The sequence below is a fragment of the Carcharhinus amblyrhynchos genome, chromosome 15, assembly GCF_965287045.1.
Source record: "Carcharhinus amblyrhynchos chromosome 15, sCarAmb.v2.hapA, whole genome shotgun sequence".
NCBI classification, from domain to species: domain Eukaryota; kingdom Metazoa; phylum Chordata; class Chondrichthyes; order Carcharhiniformes; family Carcharhinidae; genus Carcharhinus; species Carcharhinus amblyrhynchos.
The window spans coordinates 47,947,631-47,962,081 of NC_137338.1; the positions used below are offsets into that span (position 1 = coordinate 47,947,631).

The 14,451-nt window shown below is 44.8% G+C and overlaps 1 protein-coding gene across 1 annotated transcript in view; it reads left to right on the plus strand.

The window, feature by feature from the left end:
• Window positions 1-14,451, plus strand: part of slc51a (solute carrier family 51 member A) — a 33,676-nt gene that overhangs the window by 5,108 nt on the left and 14,117 nt on the right. Inside the window, exons 2-3 of the mRNA XM_080203286.1 lie at window positions 8,002-8,156; window positions 8,836-8,909. Coding sequence (XP_080059412.1) covers window positions 8,002-8,156; window positions 8,836-8,909 — 229 coding nt within the window. The remainder of the gene's footprint in view (window positions 1-8,001; window positions 8,157-8,835; window positions 8,910-14,451) is intronic.

The window sequence follows — 14,451 nt, forward strand, 5'->3', positions numbered from 1 at the left end:
AGAGGTAGAGAGATTTTTCCCGCTTAGAAAGGATAGCAGAACTAGAGGGCACAGCCTCAAAATAAGGGGGGGGAGGGACAGTTTAGATCGGAGTTGAGGAGGAACTTCTTCACTCAAAGGGTGGTGAGTGTCTGGAATTCTCTGCCCATTGAAGTGGTGGAGGCTACCTCACTGAATATATTTAAGTCAGTGGTAGATAGGTTTCTGATAGACAAGGGAATTAAGGGTTATGGGGAGAAAGCGGGAAAATGGAACTGATCCACTTCAGATCAGCCATGATCTTATTGAATGGCGGGGCAGGTTCGAAGGGCTAGATGGCCTACTCCTGTTCCTATTTCTTATGTTCTTATGTACAAACAGGACTGTAATGATCTAAGACAGTTAAGTATAGGAAATGCTAAACATTTCCACACAGTTTATATAGAAATTATCCTTTATGATCCAAATTATATTTCATGAGATCTGAAATCTTTCAGGACTTCCTTCCTAAGCAACATCCACTTCAATAGATCTATAAGGCCAGCTTATAGTTACCACACTGTACACGATTGAGGGTACTCTGGGAAATGTTGCTACTTGGTTCAGTGAAGGTATGGTATTTAACTGGCTCCACAAAGTTTGCTGCACCGTTGCTTCCAGTCTGTTAGCTGGAACTTACTTACGGGCAGCTAGGTGGAATCTGTCTCTCTGTTTCCATGCAAGATTGGCAATTTAAAAATTTTTTTTTTATTCCAATTCAATCCAATCAAAGTCCAATTCAAAGTCTCAACAAATGAGACATTCCAGATCCAAGCTGACAAGACAGGCAAGCCTCTTTCTGTCTTGGACCTGATCAACATGATCCAAGCTCATACGGGCAGGCATTACATCCCCTCCAATGCTTGATCTCATTTGCATCTTAGCCAAAAAGCTGACATGCTATTTTTAAAAATTGATTCAAATAAAGCCTCAGTGTAACCCCACTGACTGCTATCAAGTGCAGGACAGCAAAACTATACTTGATCTTAGCCAAAAGGCCAAGAAGCGATTGGCAATTATTCTATTTTTCCCTTTGACGGTTCTCTTTGTGTATTTGCTGTCCTTTCCCCCAGCTTCTGTGGTTTTAAAAGATTAACGTTTGTATGCCTCCCCTTGATGGTTCAATTGTTTAACAAAGGGATTTCCTATTTACAGGCAATGTATTCTGATCTGCCTAAAAACTGCTAATCGTGTTACTGGGAGACTCAGATACTGTGAAATGCCTTTTGAAATACTGTTAGCTTCTAAATTCTTGGTGTTTTGTTACATTCTTGGATTTGTTTGTTACTGGTCACATTCATGACAGGGAGTGCAGCAAGCTCAGAGGGAGGCAGGCTAGAATGGGTGAGGGGAGCAGCAAAGTTAAGACGGCCGATATCACACTGACAGTTCTCACTGAAAAGATCGAGAGTGGGTAAAAGGCCAAAGGGAGGGGACCAGGTGGAGGGAAAATACTAGAGGAGTTGGTTAGAGGGAGGACTCCTTTCCAAAGAAGTCAGCATAGAGGCAAACATGATGGAGGAAGAGCTCAACATTGAGTTGGGGACATAGGGGGATAAAACGGAGTCCTTTGCTAAGCACAGATCATTGCATATCAGAGAGGGGAAGGTCAGAGGGTTTTGTGAGTACTCAGCTAATGAGTTAGAATTAGTTTTAAAAATAGTCATAATTAAGCAAACTTTGTAACAGTTTGTGAAAGAAATATTGTTTCCAGCTAAGATTCCCAAAGTTTGTATGATTTGATTGAAAAACAAAATTACTAAAGTGTTTGGAACAGCTGATATGCATGCTTTCTTAACTATAACAATGACTAGGAAAAAGTTAAGAACTGCAGGAAGAAAATATTGTTTCAAAATCAAGCAAATTACACCAAGAGTTTAAAGAGGCAATAAGTATTTCAGCATATTTTCAATCTGCCTTTTTACACAATTCCACACTTCTGAGTTCGACATGCCATCACTGATGGGCTCACTGCTTTAATTGCTCTGAAAAATAACGCCAAGAGTGGCTGCTTGGCAAACTACGCTGTCATTAAAAATATTTCAACCACATCCCAAGGTGAAGCCTTCCATTGTTTGCTGGAGCAGACGAGTGAAGGAGCAGAGAGACAGCTAAGATTTTACCTGTTAAAAACCAGTTTAAAATAAGTTTAAAGCACTTTGTTCTTTGTAGAACTGTTTAAAGCATTTATTTATTGTATTTACTGCTTTAAGAATTCTGAGGGAGTGGTTAGCAGGCAGTTGTGGTTCATCAGATTTAAATATCAACTGACCACAAGGTGAAGCCTTCCATTGTTTGCTGGAGCAGACAAGTGAAGGAGCAGAGAGACAGCTAAGATTTTACCTGTTAAAAACCAGTTTAAAATAAGTTTAAAGCACTTTGTTCTTTGTAGAACTGTTTAAAGCATTTATTTATTGTATTTACTGCTTTAAGAATTCTGAGGGAGTGGTTAGCAGGCAGTTGTGGGCCATCAGATTTAAATCAGCGCCAGGTTTAAAAGAGGCCTGGTGTAGACAGCGGGCAGCGTCTGAGCGGGCAGCGGAGTGAGAGGGAAGCAGAGTGAGCTACTAGGACTTAATATCAAAAAGGGCTGGAAAGAAAAAAGGCCAGGTGAGTTCGTTTGAAAAACAAAAAAAACAAAAAAAACAAAAAAAAACAAAAAAAATTTTTTCAAAACTACTACAGTAAATAATGGAGGGGCATGTGATGTGTGGTTTCTGTATGATGTGGGAACTGGTGGACCCCAGGGTTCATCCCAGTGACCATGTCTGCAGTAAGTGCAGGTTGCTGGAGGAGCTCCAGCTCAGGGTAAATGAGCTGGCCTCTGAGCTACAGACACTGAGGCTCATCAAGGGGAGAGAGGGTGCCATTGTCAATGGGGTGCAAGTGACATCCACCCCCCCTAGACTGGCTAACTATAAGGGTCAGGGACAAGAGGGGGCTACTGGGAAGAGGAAGGGGGGTGAGGAGCGGAGGCCTCAGCCTCTTAATCTGCATAACAGGTTTGAGGTTCTTGCTTCCAAGTTGGACGAGAACGAGGCAGGTGAGGTTAGTGAGCAAGCTGCACACGGTACAGTGCTGCAGCAGGACATAGGCAAAGAGAAAAGGAAAAGGAACGTAGTAGTTATTGGGGATAGTGGGGTGAAGGGTATTGACACTGTCCTTTGTCACAATGACAAAGTGCACAGAAGGGTGTGTTGTCTGCCTGGTGCTAGGGTACGGGATGTCGCAGCTGGGCTGCAGAGGAACCTGGAGTGGGAGGGTGAGAATCCGGTCGTTGTGGTACATGTGGGTGCCGGCGACGTAAGCAAAATGCAGACTGAGGATCTGGGGAGGGAGTATGAAAAGCTTGGAATGGAATTAAAAAGTAGAACCGACAAGGTGGTTATCTCTGGGCTACTGCCTGAACCGTGTGCAGATGGGCGTAGGGTTGACAGGATTAAGGAAGTGAATGGGTGGCTCAGGGATTGGTGTGGGAGGAATGGGTTTGAATTTATGGGGCATTGGCACCAGTATTGGGGTAGGTGGGACCTGTTCGGGAGGGATGGGGTTGGTCTGAATCGTGCTGGGACCAGAGTGCTGGCGAATCGAGTAAAGAGGACTGTAGACAGGGCTTTAAACTAATTATGGGGGGGGAGGGTGTGAGGGTAGGTGACCTTACAAGGTCTAAAGTTAAGGAGAGTGTACATGTAAGGGAAGAGGCCGAGGATGTCCCAATAATAGAGGGAGTAGGGGGCGTGAGTATAGTTGGTGGCGTTGTGGCAAATAGGGTCCAGGTGAAGGCTGGGATGAAAGCACTTTATCTGAATGCACGAAGCATTCGGAATAAAGTGGATGAGCTGATGGCGCAGATCGACACAAATGGATACGATCTGGTGGCCATTACAGAGACGTGGCTGCAGGGTGACAGGGACTGGGAGCTGAATGTACAGGGCTATCAAGTGTTTAGGAAGGATAGACAGGAGGGAAAAGCGGGGGGCGTAGCTCTGCTGATTAAGGATAGCATCACGGTGGTAGCAAGGGATGATATTGGAGCCAAGGAGCAGAGGGTGGAATCGTTGTGGGTGGAGATTAGGAACAGCAAAGGGAGGAAGACGCTGGTGGGTGTCGTCTATAGGCCCCCGAATAATGATCTGGAGATGGGGCGGGCTGTTAACGCGCAAATAAGTGCAGCGTGCAGGAATGGGACGGCCGTAGTTATGGGGGATTTCAATCTGCATATTGATTGGTCGACCCATGTTGGACGTGGGGGGCTCGAGGAGGAGTTCTTGGAATGCTGCCGGGATAGTTTCCTCGAACAGTGTGTGTTGGAGCCGACGAGGGAGCGAGCTATCTTGGATCTGGTGCTATGTAATGAAGTGGGTAGAATTCGGGACCTTGTGGTGAAGGATCCTCTTGGGGAGAGTGATCATTGTATGGTGGAGTTTCTGGTGCAGATGGAGGAGGAGAAAGTGGGTTCCCGGACACGCATCCTTTGTTTGAATAGAGGGAAATACGGTAGGATGAGAGAAGAATTGGCGAATGTGGACTGGGAGAGCGCGTTGGAGGGAGGGTCTGTTAAGGAGCAGTGGAGGATCTTTAAGGAGATCTTTCTTGGTGCTCAACGGAAATTTATTCCGATGGTCAAAAAGGATAGTAGGAGGAGAGGTAATAAGCCGTGGATAACAAAGGAGGTGAAGGAAAGTTTTAAACTAAAAGCGGAGGAATTTAGAGTAGCTAAGAGTAGTGGGCGAGAAGAGGATTGGGAGAGGTTTAAATGTCAACAAAGATTGACAAAGAAGTTGATAAGGAAGGGTAGGAGAAACTATGAAGCTGGGCTAGCGCTTAATATAAAAAAGGATAGCAAGAGTTTTTATAAATATATAAAAAGAAAGAGGCTGGCTGGGGTGAATGTTGGTCCTTTAGAGGATGAGAAAGGGGACCTAGTGGTAGGGGATGGGGATATGGCTAAGGTATTGAATAACTTTTTTGTTTCTGTCTTCACGGAGGAGGACGTGAATAATTTGCCGGGTGTTAGCGATAGAAAGGTGGTAGGACTGGAGGGTCTTAATGACATTACTGTTACTAGAAAGGCAGTGCTCGACAGACTAGAGGGGCTGATTGTGGACAAGTCCCCAGGACCGGATGGAATGCATCCGAGGGTTCTGAAAGAAATGGCGGAGGTGATAGTGGATGCCTTGGTGGTTATTTTCCAAACGTCGCTGGATTCCGGGGAAGTGCCGGATGATTGGAAAACGGCTAATGTTACGCCGTTGTTTAAGAAGGGTGCCAGGCAAAAGGTGGGGAATTATAGGCCGGTTAGTTTAACGTCTGTGGTAGGTAAAATGTTAGAATCTGTCATTAAGGAGGAAATTGCGAGGCATCTTGAAGGGAATTGCTTGATAGAGCAGACGCAGCACGGTTTCATTAAAGGGAAGTCGTGTCTGACAAATTTACTGGAGTTCTATGAGGATGTGTCTAGGGCGGTGGATAGAGGAGAGCCGGTGGATGTGGTCTTTCTAGATTTTCAGAAAGCGTTTGACAAAGTGCCTCACAAGAGGTTATTGCAGAAGGTCGAGGGACATGGAGTTGGGGGTAGGGTGTTAGCGTGGATAGAGGATTGGTTGTCAAATAGGAGGCAGAGAGTGGGGGTCAACGGGTGCTATTCGGATTGGCGGATGGTGACTAGTGGAGTGCCCCAGGGGTCGGTGCTGGGGCCTCAGCTTTTTACCATTTATATAGATGATCTGGAGGAGGGAACCGAGTGTAGAGTGTCGAAATTTGCTGATGACACCAAGATTGGGGGAAAGGCAAATTGTGCGGAGGGTGTGGAGAGTCTGCAGAAGGATCTAGATAGGCTGGGCGAATGGGCCAGGAAATGGCAAATGGAATTTAATGTTGGCAAGTGTGAGGTGGTCCACTTTGGTAGGAAAAATGGTAGGAAGGACTATTACTTAGGAGGCGAAAAACTGCAGCAGGCGACGGTGCAGAGGGACCTCGGGGTCCTTGTGCATGAGTCGCAAAAACCCAGCTTGCAGGTGCAGCAGGTGGTCAGGAAGGCGAATGGGATGCTGGCCTTCATAGCATAGGGGATTGAATATAAAAGTAGGGAGGTCTTGCTGCAGCTGTATAGGGCATTGGTGAGGCCGCAACTGGAGTACCGTGTGCATTTTTGGGCGCCGCACCTGCGCAAAGATATTTTGGCCTTGGAGGGAGTGCAGAGGAGGTTTACTAGGCTGATACCGGAGTTGAGGGGGTTGAGCTATGAGGAGAGGCTGAATAAACTGGGCTTGTACTCGTTAGAGTTTAGAAGAATGAGAGGAGATCTCATTGAGACGTATAAGATGATGAATGGGATGGATAGGATAGAGGTGGAAAGACTCTTCCCGCTCAAAAAAGACAATAGGACTAGGGGGCACAGCCTCAAGATAAAAGGGGGGCGGTTTAGAACGGAGTTGAGGAGGAACTTCTTCACTCAAAGGGTGGTGAATCTCTGGAATTCTCTGCCCGTTGAAGTGGTGGAGGCTGCCTCGCTAAATATTTTTAAGACGCGGGTTGATGGGTTTTTGATAGGAGAGGGGATTAAGGGTTATGGGGAGAGGGCGGGAAAGTGGAACTGAGCAGCGACAGATCAGCCATGATCTTATTGAATGGCGGGGCAGGCTCGAAGGGCTGGATGGCCTACTCCTGCTCCTATTTCCTATTTCTTAAATATAGCATAACAGTGTCAACAAGATTATTGCCAATGATTACACAACATCACCAGGAAATGTAGTATTTATTAACTTTATAATTCGTAGAAGGAGTCTGCCTTTTTCATAAGAAGGGATAAAAAGCAGACCCACACTTGTGTAACGTTAATTGATCTGAAAGTACTTCATACAATGAATTACCTTCTTGGAGTGCAGTGATGATTAGTATGTGGCTGTGATGTGGAGTATTTATTTTGATACCATTAGGATTTTCTTGATATATTGTTTTGTTAAATATTTGAGAATAAATGAGAGTCACATAAATACTAAATAGACAGCAACAAAAAAAACTTTATATTAGTACAGTGTCTTCAATTGACAAAACATTCCATGGAACTTTACAGAAGCATTATAAAACAAAACATGACACCAAGTCACTTAAGAAGATACTTGATCAGATGCCCAAAAGCTTGGTCAAAGAGGTAGGCTATAAGTAGTGTCTTAAAGGAGAAAAGAGAGGCAAATAGATGGAAGGAGAAAACTACATAACTTAAATAGCTGAAGGTAAGGCCACCGATAGTGGAACAATGAAAATCAGGTGTGGTCAGGAAGGCAGAATTGGATGAACACAAATATATCAGAGGGTTGTGGAATTGAAGGATATTACAGAGATAGGGGTAAGCGGACCTTGTAGGGATTTGAAAACAAGGATGCGAATGTTAAAATCAACATGTTGTTTGACTGGAAGCCAACGTAAGTCAGTGGACATATGTAATAGAATAGGAATTGATGTAAGTCGAGACATGGGCAGCAGAGTTTTGGATGACCTCAAATTTATGGAGGGTAGAATGTGGGAGAGCAGCCAGGAGTTGTTAAAATAGTCAAGACTATTTTATAAACAAAGACATGAATGGAAGTGTGAGCATCAGATAAGCTGAGAAAAAATGTCAAAAGTAACTAATTATACTCACAACATATAGCAAATGAGGCAACGCATAGTGTGTTCCTCTTCAATGAATCACATAGCCGAATGGAAAAAAACTATCCGCTGAAACAGTACTGGATTCTTTTTTGAAAACGAGTTGCCAATAATACAGCAGTACAAATCCATTCAGGAAAACTCTTGATTTCCCACTTATCCAGTCCACTCCATTTGCTTCCCTTCTAATACTTCACCCCAAGCCTTCCCTTTGACACTACTGTCTTCTCAAGCACAAATACAATTAATGTTATCAATACAATTAGGAAACTAATTGTCAAAATGACAATGGAGATAGCTCATTTAAGTAACTAGCATTGCTTCTTTCCACAGATTTAAGTGTGCCCGCTATCATCTTGTACAGCGTTCTCACTCTAATGGCCGTTATTGCAAACCTTGTGTACATTGAGGAAGTTATCTACCTGATAAAAAAAGTCCCAGCCACAAACAGGAGAGCAACTATTATGTGGGTCAGTGGAGCTGCACCTGTAAGTACACTCTACAACATCTAGCCAACAGAAAAATTCATATTCTTCCTGAACCTCAGATATTATCTTCAATTTTCCACTTCAAAAATCTCTCCTTTTCTAGCTTACTAGACTCCTCAATTTCACCCAAGGGTTTTAATGTTGAAAAATCATCTGTCAACATAAGTATTATTTACATAAATTGGAAATCTGATTCAGAACTGTGACGCCAAAATTTCTGAGGAATACCAGTATTCTGTGTGATTTGTCTAAAATTCCTCTCTCCCTCACCAGTGTTAATGAAGTACTAACACATTTACTTAAACAGGTAAGACCTGCACTAAATCAAAGGATAGAGAAATTTGAAACAAATGTGTTATTTGTAAATATGTTATAATTCTTTAGTGTAATTTCTTGCAACATCCTTCACAAAAATGCTCAATGTCCTATTTTAAGTATCAGAAAATAATAAGCAAGTGATAGTCTGGATCAGGACACAATCCCTATTGTTTTAAAGCAAATATGAGCTACTGATTTAAAACCTGACAAAACAGCCAGAAGCATTGTGCCTTAGACAACTTTAGACATTTTTCAGGAAATTGTTGTATTTTTATACAAACCATTTGGAAACTTTTACAACATTTAAGAATGTTATATTTTAAAATGTTTAAAACTAACAGTTTTTTTATTTTCGTTTCAGGTGATAGCATCTACATCTTGTGTTGGGATGTGGATTCCTCTAGCTTCAATGATCACAGATTTGACAACAGCGGTGTATGTATTTCTTTTGGGGTTTTTATTTCTATTGGTATTAAATTTTAGTTTGAACATAAGAACATAAGAAATAGGAGCAGGAGTAGGCCATCTGGCCCTTCGAGCCTGCCCCGCCATTCAATAAGATCATGGCTGATCTGTCGTGGCTCAGTTCCACATTCCCGCCCTCTCCCCATTACCCTTAATCCCCTCTCTTATCAAAAACCAATCAACCTGCTTCTTAAAAATATTTAGCGAGGTAGCCTCCACCACTTGAACGGGCAGAGAATTCCAGAGATTCACCACCCTTTGAGTGAAGAAGTTCTTCCTCAACTCCGTTCTAAACCGCCCCCCCTTTATCTTGAGGCTGTGCCCCCTAGTCCTACTGTCCTTTCTGAGCGGGAAGAGTCTCTCCACCTCTATCCTATCCATCCCATTCATCATCTTATACGTCTCAATGAGATCTCCTCTCATTCTTCTAAACTCTAACGAGTACAAGCCTAGTTTATTCAGCCTCTCCTCATAGCTCAACCCCCTCAACTCTGGCATCAGCCTAGTAAACCTCCTCTGCACTCCCTCCAAGGCAAAAATATCCTTGCGTAAGTATGGTGCCCAAAACTGCACACAGTACTCCAGCTGCGGCCTCACCAATTCCCTATATAGCCACAGCAAGACCTCTCTACTTTTATATTCAATCCCCCTTGCTATGAAGGCCAGCATCCCATTTGCCTTCCTGACCACCTGCTGCACCTGCAGGCTGGGTTTTTGCGACTCATGCACAAGGACCCCGAGGTCCCTCTGCACCGTCGCCTGCTGCAGTTTTTCTCCACGTAAGTAATAATTCTTCCTGTCATTATTCCTACCAAAGTGGACCACCTCGCACTTGCCAACATTAAATTCCATTTGCCAGTTCCTGGCCCATTCGCCCAGCCTATCTAGATCCTTCTGCAGACTCTCCACACCCTCCGCACAATTTGCCTTTCCACCAATCTTGGTGTCATCAGCAAATTTCGACACCATACACTCGGTTCCCTCCTCCAGATCATCTATATAAATGGTAAATAGCTGAGGCACCAGCACCGACCCCTGAGGCACTCCACTAGTCACCAACCGCCAATCCGAATAGCACCCATTGACCCCCACTCTCTGCCTCCTATTTGACAACCAGTCCTCTATCCACGCTAACACCCTACCCCCAACTCCATGTCCCCTGACCTTCTGCAATAACCTCTTGTGAGGTACCTTGTCAAACGCCTTCTGAAAATCAAGAAAGACCACATCCACTGGCTCTCCTCTATCCACCGCCCTAGACACATCCTCATAGAACTCAAGTAAATTTGTCAGGCACGACTTCCCCTTAACGAAACCGTGCTGCGTCTGCTCTATCAAGCAATTCCCCTCAAGATGCCTCGCTATTTCCTCCTTGATGACGGATTCTAACATTTTACCTACAACAGACGTTAAACCAACCGGCCTATAATTCCCCGCCTTTTGCCTGGCACCCTTCTTAAACAACGGTGTAACATTAGCCGTTTTCCAATCTTCCGGCACTTCCCCGGAATCCAGCGACGTTTGGAAAATAACCACCAAGGCATCCACTATCACCTCCGCCATTTCTTTCAGGACCCTTGGATGCATTCCATCCAGTCCTGGGGACTTGTCCACAATCAGCCCCTCCAGTCTGTCGAGCACCACCTCTCTAGTAACAGTAATGTCATCGAGACATAAGAACATAAGAACATAAGAAATAGGAGCAGGAGTAGGCCATCCAGCCCTTCGAGCCTGCCCCACCATTCAATAAGATCATGGCTGATCTGTCGCTGCTCAGTTCCACTTTCCCGCCCTCTCCCCATAACCCTTAATCCCCTCTCCTATCAAAAACCCATCAACCCGCGTCTTAAAAATATTTAGCGAGGCAGCCTCCACCACTTCAACGGGCAGAGAATTCCAGAGATTCACCACCCTTTGAGTGAAGAAGTTCCTCCGCAACTCCGTTCTAAACCGCCCCCCTTTTATCTTGAGGCTGTGCCCCCTAGTCCTACTGTCTTTTTTGAGCGGGAAGAGTCTTTCCACCTCTATCCTATCCATCCCATTCATCATCTTATACGTCTCAATGAGATCTCCCCTCATTCTTCTAAACTCTAATGAGTACAAGCCCAGTTTATTCAGCCTCTCCTCATAGCTCAACCCCCTCAACTCCGGTATCAGCCTAGTAAACCTCCTCTGCACTCCCTCCAAGGCCAAAATATCTTTGTGCAGGTGCGGCGCCCAGTCCTACCACCTTTCCATCTCTAACACCCGACAAATTATTCACGTCCTCCTCCATGAAGACCGAAACAAAAAAGTTATTCAAGACCTCAGCCATTTCCCCATCCCCTACCACTAAGTCCCCCTTCTCATCCTCTAAGGGTCCAACGTTCACCCTAGCCAGCCTCTTCCTTTTTATATACTTATAAAAACTCTTGCTATCCTTTTTTATATTAAGCACTAGCCCAGCTTCATAGTTTCTCCTACCCTTCTTTATCAATTTCTTTGTCAATCTTTGTTGACATTTAAACCTCTCCCAATCCTCTTCTCGCCCACTACTCTTAGCTACTCTAAACGCCTCCGCTTTTAATTTAACACTTTCCTTCACCTCCTTCGTTATCCACGGCTGATTACCACTCCTCCTACGGTCCTTTTTGACCATCGGAATAAATTTCTGCTGAGCACCAAGAAAGATCTCCTTAAAAATCCTCCACTGCTCCTCAGCAGACCTACCTTCCAACGCGCTCCCCCAGTCCACATTCGCCAATTCCTCTCTCATCCTACTGTACTCCCCTCTGTTCAAACAAAGGACGCGTGTCCGGGAACCCACTTTGTCGTCCTCCATCTGCACCAGAAACTCCACCATACAATGATCACTCTCCCCAAGAGGATCCTTCACTGCAACGTCCCTGATTCTACCCGCCTCATTACATAACACCAGATCCAAGACAGCTCGCTCCCTCGTCGGCTCCAACACACATTGTTCCAGGAAACTATCCCGGCAGCATTCCAAGAACTCCTCCTCGAGCCCACCGCGTCCAACATGGGTCGACCAATCAATATGCAGATTGAAATCCCCCATAATTACGGCTGTCCCATTCCTGCATGCCGCACTTATTTGCGCGTTAACAGCCCGCCCCACCTCCAGATCATTATTCGGGGGCCTATAGACGACACCCACCAGCGTCTTCCTCCCTTTGCTGTTCCTAATCTCCACCCACAACGATTCCACTTTCTGCTCTTTGGCTCCAATATCATCCCTTGCTACCACCCTGATGCTATCCTTAATCAGCAGAGCTATGCCCCCCACTTTTTCCTCCCGCCTATCCTTCCTAAACACTTGATACCCCTGGACATTCAGCTCCCAGTCCCTGTCACCTTGCAGCCACGTCTCTGTAATGGCCACCAGATCATATCCATTTGTGTCGATCTGCGCCACCAGCTCATCCACTTTATTCCGAATGCTTCGTGTATTCAGATAAAGTGCCTTCATCCCAGCCTTCCCCTGGACCCTATTCATACTCACGCCCCCTACTCCCTTTATTATTGGGACATCGTCTGCCTCCATCCTTACCTGTACCCTCTCCTTAACTTTAGGCCTCGTAATGTCACCTACCCTTGCACCCTCCCCCCCTCTAAATAGTTTAAAGCCCTGTCTACAGTCCTCTTTACACGATTTGCCAGGACTCTGGTCCCAGCACGGTTCAGACCCACCCCATCCCGCCCGAACAGGTCCCACCTACCCCAATACTGATGCCAATGCCCCATAAATTCAAACCCATTCCTCCCACACCAATCCCTGAGCCACCCATTCACTTCCTTAATCCTGTCAACCCTACGCCCGTCTGCACTCGGTTCAGGCAGTAGCCCAGAGATAACCACCTTGTCGGTTCTACTTTTTAATTCCATTCCCAGCTTTTCATACTCCCTCCCCAGATCCTCAGTTCGCATTTTGCCTACGTCGCTGGCCCCCACATGTACCACAACTACCGGATTCTCACCCTCCCACTCCAGGTTCCTCTGCAGCCCAGCTGTGACATCCCGGACCCGAGCACCAGGCAGACAACACACCCTTCTGTGGACTTTGTCATTGTGACAAAGGACAGTGTCAATACCCTTCACCCCACTATCCCCAACTACTACTACATTCTATATTAAAGTGGAAATGCCTTGAAATTATATGAATTCTACAGAAAGGGGCGGCACAGTGGTTAGTACTGCTGCCTCACAGCGCTAGGGGCCTGGATTCAATTCTGGCACATTCTCCCCATGTTCGCTTGGGTTTCCTCCTGGTGCTCTGGTTTCTTCCCACAGTCCAAAGTTGTGCAGGTTAGATGGATTGGCCATGCTAAATTGACCCTAGTATCAGGGCATTAGCAGAGTAACTAAGTGGGGTTATAAGAATAGGGCCTAGGTGGGATTGTGTCAGTGCAGACTCAATGGGCTGACTGGCCTCCTTCTGCACTGTAGGGGTTCTGTGAATTTTATGGAAAAAAAATCAAGAGCCCTTCCGTCAATCATCTCACATTTATACAAAAATAAATTATTTTCATGGTTGCTGGAGATGGAATCACATAAAATCCATTTCCACCCTGTCTCTGATAACGGTTTTAAAGTACAAGACAAAAAAAAGTTACCAATAAATGTGCAAATGTCTCTCTTTACAACATCTAAAATAAAATGAGAATGCTGAATACAATTGTCATTTACATAATTTCTTCATTATAATCCACATTACAATGGTTGATAGATTCAGGAATAGGTTGGTGACATATATCTTTGAAGTTATTTTTAATCTGAAATAGTTAATTTCACAATCTTGTCCTATATGTGAGGGATAAATTTTGTGATTCCCCTGTCCATGACAGAAATCGTCTTGACTGGGACAAACAGTCTAGAGGGCCATTTAAAGGTCCATTAACCTTGAGATGGGGGGGAGCGGTTGTTGAAATTTCTGATCCCAGAGTGGGTAGGAAAGTCCCATCTACTTGGAAATTGGGTGGGGGGGAAGGGGATGGTGGCAGCCAGAGGCTAATAGACCTGATTCTCTAATCCATGTCCTTGCAATCATAGATCTCCATTTACAAATCTTGTGTACATTGAGGAAGTTATCTACCTGATAAAAAAAGGGAGGTCGTAGAACTATCCTTCAAGTGACAACATAGGCATAATACTCCAGCATTCGTAGCAAATGAATTTTCTTTTTCTGGATCTCTGCCAATCAAGCAGATGACTTGTTCCCAGATTTATGTCACAGCTGCTCTGGACTCAGCTGCTGATAAATGCATAATACTAAGTCCATGATGAATGTCATTCAAATTTCTTCTTGAACCTGTGGATGACATTTGGTTTCTGCTCGCATTTCCAGACAGTAAAATGAGTGACAATTCAGTGGTATTCAGGAGCAAATCTACATTCCATCACACAGTATACACTCACCATTATGCCTACTTTACTTTGTTTTCAACAAGGTAGCTCTGACTTGTCTTGACAAGGGAACATTGCACTTTTGATGGAGTGTAATTAACTTGTCTTA